The sequence below is a fragment of the Natrix helvetica genome, assembly GCF_964273705.1.
Source record: "Natrix helvetica genome assembly, chromosome: 14".
Classification (NCBI taxonomy): Eukaryota; Metazoa; Chordata; class Lepidosauria; order Squamata; family Natricidae; genus Natrix; species Natrix helvetica.
In genome coordinates this window covers 698,443-707,480 of record NC_138564.1, presented here as the reverse complement: position 1 = coordinate 707,480, position 9,038 = coordinate 698,443, and the positions used below count along the sequence as shown (strand labels likewise).

General features: G+C 46.2%; 1 protein-coding gene across 3 annotated transcripts in view; it reads right to left on the bottom strand.

Moving 5' to 3' along the window:
- Positions 1 to 320: 320 nt before the first annotated feature.
- CABIN1 (calcineurin binding protein 1) overlaps positions 321 to 9,038 on the bottom strand; it is a 150,684-nt gene continuing 141,966 nt past the window's right edge. For all 3 annotated transcript variants that reach the window (XM_081966173.1, XM_081966175.1, XM_081966174.1), the window contains exons 32-36: positions 8,769 to 8,843; positions 4,951 to 5,248; positions 1,886 to 2,041; positions 1,432 to 1,667; positions 321 to 1,193 (exon numbers count right to left, since the gene is read on the bottom strand). In XM_081966173.1, coding sequence (XP_081822299.1) covers positions 1,029 to 1,193; positions 1,432 to 1,667; positions 1,886 to 2,041; positions 4,951 to 5,248; positions 8,769 to 8,843 — 930 coding nt within the window. In that variant the 3' untranslated portion in view covers positions 321 to 1,028. The remainder of the gene's footprint in view (positions 1,194 to 1,431; positions 1,668 to 1,885; positions 2,042 to 4,950; positions 5,249 to 8,768; positions 8,844 to 9,038) is intronic.

The window sequence follows — 9,038 nt, the reverse complement described above, 5'->3', positions numbered from 1 at the left end:
GCACACTAATAGTTGCCCAATAATTGTGCATATATTCTCCCAAGAAAGCCAAAACCTCACTTTTACTTTCTTAAATACTGTTTGAGGTTTATTAATATTTTGCATTGAGCAAGAGCAGTGAGGTTGTTCAATAATGAAATTAATCCCCCAAAATACAACTTGCCTAATAATTGTGAACAGAGTGTAATTGCTCCTGTAGAGCAGGTAATGACCCCAAATCAAGGTGGAATGAGAAAAAGGTGGACTCTACAGCAGAGTGAGTGAGAGCGAGAGAGAGAGATTCCAAGATTTCAACTTGTGGATAGAATGGAGGCACAGGGGAGACTTTATGCTTTGGCTTTATTAGAAAAATGTGTATTTATACAAAGCTCTGTATTGCACCCTTTATACAACGGCTGCCCCAACAGACTGAAACCCAGCCTGATAAACTCTACGTAGGCTTAAGTGATACACATCCTGGTTCCTGTGCAGGATTTGCATTAATTATGCTACAAATTACAACACTCGGTAGAAAAATTCTTGGTCTTCTTTATTGTCTCCCATATAAATGCGACCAATCTTGCCACAGGAACTTAAAAAACAAAGCATGTACACTTTTTGTGTCATTCCGTAAAAAAACAGACATTATCAAAATGGTACCGAAAACCATTCCATTCCTCGGTCAGTGATGCCCCAACCGACTGATGCCTCTTCATGCAAACGGCCCGCAGCGGCAGAGCTCGGCTGCGGGGGCTCCTTTCATGGGAGCATAGCTGCTTCTTGGCCCTGCTCAGCCGTGGCTGAAGGTTCCTTCCCCCAGCCAGGGTGTCTGGAGCGGAAGCAGGAGAAGGAGCAGCATGCCAAGGGATGCAAGAGCTGGCCCAGGGGAAAGAAGGAGAGTCGGGGGACAATGCTAGCCTGGGGTCGAAGCAGCAGTGGCAAAGACAGAGGCAAGGCAAGCAAACGGGGGCTCCCTGGGCAGTGGGCAGGCAGGGCGGGCCTCTCTCTGTCCATCACACCCTGCACCCCCCAGGAGCAGCCCAGATGCTTCAGATGTCCATGCAGTCATTGTCCTCCTCCTCCTCCTCCTCCTCCTCCTCCGAGTCGCTCTCCAGAGAAGACTCTTGGCTGGAGGTCTCCACCACCTCTAGGGCAGGTTGGCAGAGGCTCTCCTTCTTCACGTTGGCTGCTGACTGGGCTGAAAGAATCGCAGACTGTTCAGGAAGAAGAAATGGTGGGGGTCAGTTACTAGTCCAATTCCCCCCCCCCATCAGAAACAGGCCAACCACAGCCCACCTGGTGGGATTAGCCCCAGCCCCAGAGCAGGAATGGGAGCTCTTCTGTATGGTGGGCTGTCACCCCATGGTTTGGAAGGAGGGGACCGTTCTCTGGCACTTCCCGCTCCACCACTCTTTCATTGGGGGAACCCCCTCCCCCAATGACGTAATGTACCTTGAGCTTCTGCTTGGTCTCTTCCGAGATGCTGCCCTTTGGGGACAGGAGGGTGGGTGTTGGTGGAGTGACGGTGATCTCAGGCGGGAATTTGGAGACGGATGAAGGGATGAAGAGCTTTGGCACGCTAGGCAAGGTGCGGGACTTCACTTGGCTGCTGCTGCTGCTGGCTTTGCTGATCTGCTGCCTCCCCAGGGGATGCCCGTCCGCTGTGAGTTCTGTCTTGGAACTGGATGCTAAGACACCCCCCCCAGTAGAAACAGAAATGAGCCCCATGGCCTTTGAAGGCACGGGGGGGGGGGGCACCTTGGAGTGACTGGCCGCAAAGTATTCTGGAGGGCTTTTTCAGCCTCCTTTAGAGGCCGGGAGGGCAGAGGGCAACAACAATGGGGATATCCAGTAGATCCTTCCCACACCCCAAATGGAGTTGAGCAAGGGTCAAGGCTTTCCTCACCTGGACCCCACATCTGTCCTGCTGACTCCAACTCCACCTTCCAGGGTGGTAGACCGGAAGAGGGGTTGATGGTAGCCATTTTCATCTGCTGGCAGCGGGGGGATTCTTGCTGCAATCCCGCCAAGAGTGGCTCCGATCTGCTCGCCTCTTCTTTGTCTGTGCAGAGAGAGACCCAGCAGGGTAAAGGTTACTCTTGCAGGTGTAAACTACCCCTCCCCTGGAAACCCCGAGGAGGGATTTCTCCAGGCTCATCGGAAGCTCTCAGGGAACATTCCTGAAGCTGACCTTTCTGCAGATCAAGCGTGTGTGACCATTAGCACAGAGGTTAGGCTACTGGGGTTACTGGAGAGAACTGGTTTCTGTTGCTATGCAAGTCAACGGAAGTGGGGCCACCACGTATGGGGGGATTTCAGCATTTCATGCCCGAATGGCTATCACCTTTTCTCTGTCCTGGGAGATGAGGAGACGCTACTTGTCGGCATTCACATACCACAGGTAAAGCATCCGGAGAGAATTGGAAACCAGTCATGCCCATGAAGGTGGTAGAGCAGAACGAGGTGCCAACGGGTGGGAAGGGAAATCCCAGCGCCATTCTAGGAAGTTCTGCTGCAACCCTTTTTTTACTTGGATCCACAGAAGATACAGCCCCATTATCTTCCTGGAAATGGAGGAACCCAATGTCCTGCTCTACGCAGTTCTCTTCACAAGAACTCCAGAAATCAGCCTTGCACGTGATCATCGGCCTCAGAGGCAGAATCACAGATGCACAACAGAAAAGAGACATCATACCTCCCAATACTTTTCTGCTTTATTGGGGAAACATCAGGCAGGCAACAGAACTCAGCCCCAGCAGCCCATTCTCCTCCTACTGCCAACCGCTCTTGCCATGGCTGATAGCAGAGAATGGCATCCATCTGCTGGTGCCTCCCACTGGCCTCTTCCCTCTAATTCCTCAATTCCTCCTAAAAGGAATCTGGCAGATGAGAAACGTCTCCATGCCTCAGGCTTACCGTCTCCTGGCTTCAGGTTCAAGACCTTCTCATCCAAGAACCAGGTCGCACAATCCATCTTTTTATTTAATTTTCAATTCAGAGTACAGCTGGAAGGTACCTTACTGGTCTTCTAGCAGGAGACCCTATACCATTTCAAACAAGTAACTGTCTAATCCCTAAAAACGTCAATGATTAACCATTCCACTGGTTAATTTTTCTCTCTGTTAGGATGTTTCTCCTTAGTTCTAGGTTGGTTCTCTCCTAGATTAGTTTCCATCCATTGTTTCTTGCCTTCTGGTGCTTTAGAAAATAAATTGACCCTCTCTTCTTTGTGGCAGCCCCTCAAATACTGGAAGAGTGCTATGTCATCCCTCGTATTCCTTTTCTCTACACTGGCCAAACCCAAATCCTGCAACCGTCCTTCATATCTTTTAGTTTCCAGGCCTTTAATAATTTTAGTTGCTCTTCTCTGCATTCAACATCGTTTTATGCTTCACTGAAAGACTGAGGATTTCAGCTGGAGAGCACTAAGCAGCGCTTGGCCTTTTGTGAAAAACGGAAATGTAAAAATCCAAAATGGCAGCTAACTGGACTGCATCAAATAAAGCTAAAATTAGGCACGAAAACTCAGGTTCAAGCTTTGGAACAAAACTTGGGCTCAGTTCTCATGCTGAAATTATTTGAAATGCAGTCCTTATGTGCAATTTGCAGAGGCTGTTATTAAGGGATCATCCTAATTTCAGAGGGATCTTAAAGGACTTCCAGGAAACTTTGAAAAGGGCACCAAGTGGACAGATTCATGCACACAGGACGCCAGGCTGAATTTAGTCAGGTGAGGCCCACAGTGCTTAGAGCTGGAGAGAATCCAGGGCCTCATGTTTACTTGCTACATAGCAGCTCTTTGTGGTTTTTCTCCCGTAGGTTATGTGGTCCATGTGTTCCTGCAACCTGGAGGATCCATCGCTACATGCCAGAAATCTCTTTACCAAACGCCCAACGGACCCCAGTCCTCCAGTGGTCAGCTACTATAACGTGGCCGATGTGCTTCTCTGGGGCTGTTAAACCAAAGACACTTGGCATTTCAGGGGGTGTAAAATATGTCTCAGGAAGATGAGCCCGGGGCAGGAGGATACAATCCCTCGATCAACAACACTGTGTTGATGATAGGTGATCTGATCTTGGCACTGGACCTCATGATGGAGGACGCCCAAGCTGTGGACAGTTAGAGTGGGTGGGCAGGCAGTGGGCAAATTCCGGGCAGAATTTATTTAAGTAGACAAGGAACCAGGAATTTCACTGAATTCTCTATGCCCCCTTTGTGTTGTGACCAGAGCTCCAACCTATTAGTGACATACTAAACGAGAGATACCCAGCCAGACCAGGATCTTGCAACTCTCTCTTGCTGTGAGGAGGATGAGGAGCTGTTTGTCTTCTGCTCTTCGATGGCCACAGTGAGGTATTTAGAACTTGCAAGGAAGGCCAGACTCAGGATAGGCACAGGGCACCAGAAAGCAGCAGGAACTGAAGGGTCAGTGCTTTGGAAGCAGCACTCCTTTCAAAGAGGCTTCGATTGCAGGCCTGAAAGGGGGGGGGGGCAGGGAAAAGGAATGTGGATCTTCCAAGAGAGCCTGCATGAAGTGTGTGTGTGTGTGTGTGTATGTGTGTTGTGTGAGAGAGAGGGGGGGGGAGGGAAGGAGGGAGAAAGAAAGATGCATTCTCCTCCAGCTACTACTGTGTTTCTGAATCAGTTTCTTGTCCCCCACTTGCCAGGGAGAGAGGCTCTCCACCCCTGGGGCCCATCAGCCCTTCCAGGCCAGCTTTTAAAAAAGCCCAGAAGAGCTATTTATGCTCTTAAGCTTTCCTCCTACATAGATTTATTGCTGTGCTTGGAATTAAGATGGGTTTTAGTATACCCAGTGCAAAGGGATGCTTTGACTACTTCAAGCAAGTCAATTCTGAAAAGGAAGTCCCATGGCTGCCGAAAGCAGCTGCCACCAACCACAGGAAGAGATTGAGCAAGGAGACCGCAGACCAAGCAGTCAGGAAGCACGTCTTTACAAGAGAAAAACTCACCAGGCTTGAGACTGGACGTAGGAGGCATCTCCTTGATGTTCTCCACCCCTGCCGGTTCCTGTGGTGGCACAAGGAGACCACCGGTGGAGGAAGAAGAGGAAGAGGAGGAGGAGGAGGAGGGTGAGGCTGCTTTGGGCTTGCTCTGCTGGTCTGCCAGTCTGGGCAGAGCTTCTGCAACTGAGGAGGTGGCGTCCACAGCAGTCCCCATGGGGGGCGTCAAAGACTTAGGGGCAGCAGCAAAGAAGTGGTCCCTACTATCTCTGGGGTGCTTTGGGGTGGCTGGAGCATCTCCAACTGACTAGAAAAGAGAGAAAAAGGAAAGGTAGGACAATGGGTGGGTGGGAATTCGTAACTGCATGCAGGGCCCAACTCCACCCCATTGGCAAATTCTACTGAATGCATTTCTTAACTGCCCCCCCCTCCCAGCTGCACTCTTGATCCTAAAGGCCTCTATGGGTCAGGCTAGGGAACCTTTCAAAATCCAGGCACAGAGCTTGCCTTTTCCTAAACAATGTATTTTGGGAGATGTGGCTATGAACCGAAATCTCTCTAGAAAGAAATGCAACCAAAAAAGAGAGCAGCTTTCTTGGGGAGGAGACATGTCAGGACCAAGGCATCCTGAGCCACAGAAGCAGTCCGAAAGGGCCACCTTCCATGAAGCATGGCCAGGACACTTCCCAGAGCTGCTAACCGCATAGCCACCTCTCTCCCTGACACTTTCGGAGCACCAATAAAAATATTCTGGAAAAGAAAAAAAGAGAATTAATGAATGGGCTAGACATTCAGATTACAAAGAAAGTAAAATATCTAGGGATTCAATTAACAGCAAGATGTGCAACGATAAAGGAAGCTAATTATCATAAGTTGATACAACAAATTAAGGTAGATTTCGAAAAATGGAAAAACTTGCAACCTTCGTTAATAGGAGAGTAGCTACAGTCAAAATGAATATACTACCAAGGCTATTATATTTATTTCAAACAATTCCAATAAGGCTGGGGAAAAATACTTTGAAGACCTGAATAAACTAATTATAAAATATATCTGGCAAGGGGAAAAAAGCAAGAATTAAGTGAAAACTATTACAGGATGCAAGAATGAGAGGCGGCTTTGGACTATCAAATTGGGAACTATATTACCAGGGAGCGGTGTTAATGTGGATGAAAGAATGGATTGTATTGAGAAATACAAGATTATTGACATTGGAAGGACATGACTTGCAATTGAGTTGGCATGCCTTTTTATGGTAAGGGAAAAATAAGATACACGGGTACTTTCAAACACATTATATAAGAAATACTTTACTGTTTATTTGGGAGAAAGTTAGAGAACAACACTATTTAAAGATACCAGTCTGGCTTTCAACGATGGAAGCGTTAACACATCCAAATATTATGAATAGGGAAAACATTGTGAGATATAAAGATATACTGACTGAAAAAGGGGAGCTTAAGACTAAAGAAGATCTAGAAAAACAAGGGATCAATATGGATTGGTATACACAATTGCAAACACAATCTAGGTATGACAAAGATGCCAAATTATATGGTTTTTATATGGAATTGACAGAATTAGATATTAACAGGAACAGAAGAGAGGATGATAAAAAACCTGTATAGCTTACCTACTGAGTATTAAATTAGAAGAACAAGTGAAAGAAACAATGATAGCTTGGGCTAAAAACTTTGGGTATGATAGAACTGTAATGGCAAACCTGTGGCATATCTGAGGGCACGTGAGGCATTGCCCACACGTGTGGGATGGCCAGCTGATTTTCAGCCCTCCGGAGGGAGTGGGGAGGCCGTTTTCACCCTCCCCAGGTTTCAGGAAAGCCTTCTGAAGCCTGTGGATGGCAAAAAACGTGCCCAACGGAAAGAAACTTTTGGTAGGCCTGTTGGGCCATTTTTGTGTCCTCCCCAGGCTTTAGGAGGCTTTCCTGGGGAGGGTGAAAAACAGCCCAAGGGGCTCATCGGAAGTTCAGAAACAAACTTCTGGTAGGCCCAATAGGCTTACGTTTTTCACCCTTCCCAGGCTCCAGGAAAGGCTCTGGTAAAATTTCAATTGGCCCAGAAAACAAATTCGTAACAAAAATCTACAAATATTTATTAGAAGTAACATTTGAAGAAGAAAAAGTTAAAGGTTGCATGATAGGCCAAAAACTTTGGTTACAACATAGATCTAGTGGATTGGGAAAGAATTTGGAACACAAATTATAAACTAACACGATCAGCAGCACTTAAAGAAAATATGTACAAAATGTTTTATTGTTGGCATTTACCACCAACAAGATTGGCTAAAATGTAACCAAACATGAATCTGTAAAAAAGTACAAGGGACTTTTTATCATATATGGTGGACCTGCCCAGAAACACAAAAATATTGGACAAAAATTTGGAAATGGGTGCAAGAAATTACAGGAGAACAGATAAAATACAAACCCGAAATCTTTCTGCTGGGAATAATCAAAGGGAAATATACAAAAAAATTAAGTACATATTAACACATCTGCTAACCGCAGCTAGAATAGCATTTGCCCAATACTGGAAACAAATAATACCCCCTTGGACGAATTAGTGATACAAAAAACTTTGGATTGTGCAGAGATGGACAAATTAACACTGAAATTAAAAGATAAAGAAGAATCTGAATATTATGAAATTTGGAACAATTGCTACAAATGGCTGCAAAACAAGAATAAAATTAATTAAGCTGAAAAACAATATATATAAATATATATAGAACTGCGTATAAAGGTGTGTAAATATAGAAGTGAAATATTATATAGACGTACAGGTATGATGACATAATAATGTTGATATAATGACTGTAAGGTGTTGTAGAAGGGAAATTTTAAAAAAATCTGCTAAAAAAAAAAAGAATGTGCAGAAATGAACAGATTGACCCTGGTATCAAAGAGACAAACCGATTATTATACAATTTGGGAATCTTTTAACCGATGGTTAGAGAATAGACATAGGAATTAATACTAAAATAAGTTATCTAAAGTATAGAAAATGTATTAATAGTCAATATAACTAATAGATTACAATGGGATTGTTATAATATTAGATGCTTAAGGTATTGGAAATTAAGCTAAAATGAGATTAAATTATGAATAAGATTGTATATTTGAATGTTGGCACAAAATATGTATACCCAAGTGACACACTGGTTAATGGAAAATTGATTGTTTATATAAAAATAAAGTAAAATAAATATTCCATTGTTTTTCTCAGGAAAGCCTTGGGGGAGTGGGGAGGAAAAGCGGCTTCTTTCAAGAGGGTGCTTTAGAAATAAGAAACCTACATAAAGAAATAAAGGGCAGAGAAACACAAATGTAACCTGGCCTTAGACTGAGGCCAGGGACGAGACAAGACCCAATCAGAATCTCTGCATTTCTGTCCCCCAGGCTGAAGCAGAGGCAGCCGCACAGCCAGTCCAAAAATCCAACAAACTTACTTTGTTCTCCACCAAAACACCCCAAACACGGAGTCATGGACCATGCAAATAAGCAGCTGTTCAGTGCATGGAGCTATTTGTAGACTGGATGCTCTGCATCTTTTGCTGGACCCCCCTGGAGAGCGTTCAGGGCTCCGTCCGAGAGGGGAAGAGGCTCATGCGCTGCCCTGCCTCTGGCCACATCGCAGCAGAGCAAGCCAACTGTGGCGTAGAGGGAAGGGACGATCTGAAGCGCAGCAGAGCCCCTCGAAGGGCTGGCGGGACCAGGCACGGCTCTCCCCTCCTTCACTGGGCTCCCAGCGGCAGCCATAGAGCACCTCTCACACTGGCTCTCCCACAGAGGCCAGCCAGGCACTTACCTGTTTTTGGGCAGAAGCACCAATGTGCACTTGGCAAAATTTGACGGCCTGTTCTAGAGCTGCCGCTTCATCAACCTGCGGGCAGAAATCACATTAGGGAGCCAAAGTGGTCAGAGGTGGCTTCCTAAGAGACATTCAGCCAGCCCAGTTTGGGAAGGCCCTGCTCGAAATTACCCCAGAACAAGTCTCACCTCCCCCACCCCTTGATGAACCTCTGTCCTAAGAAGGGCTCGGCAGGCTAGCTGGGGGGCAGGGGGCTTCTATTGACAG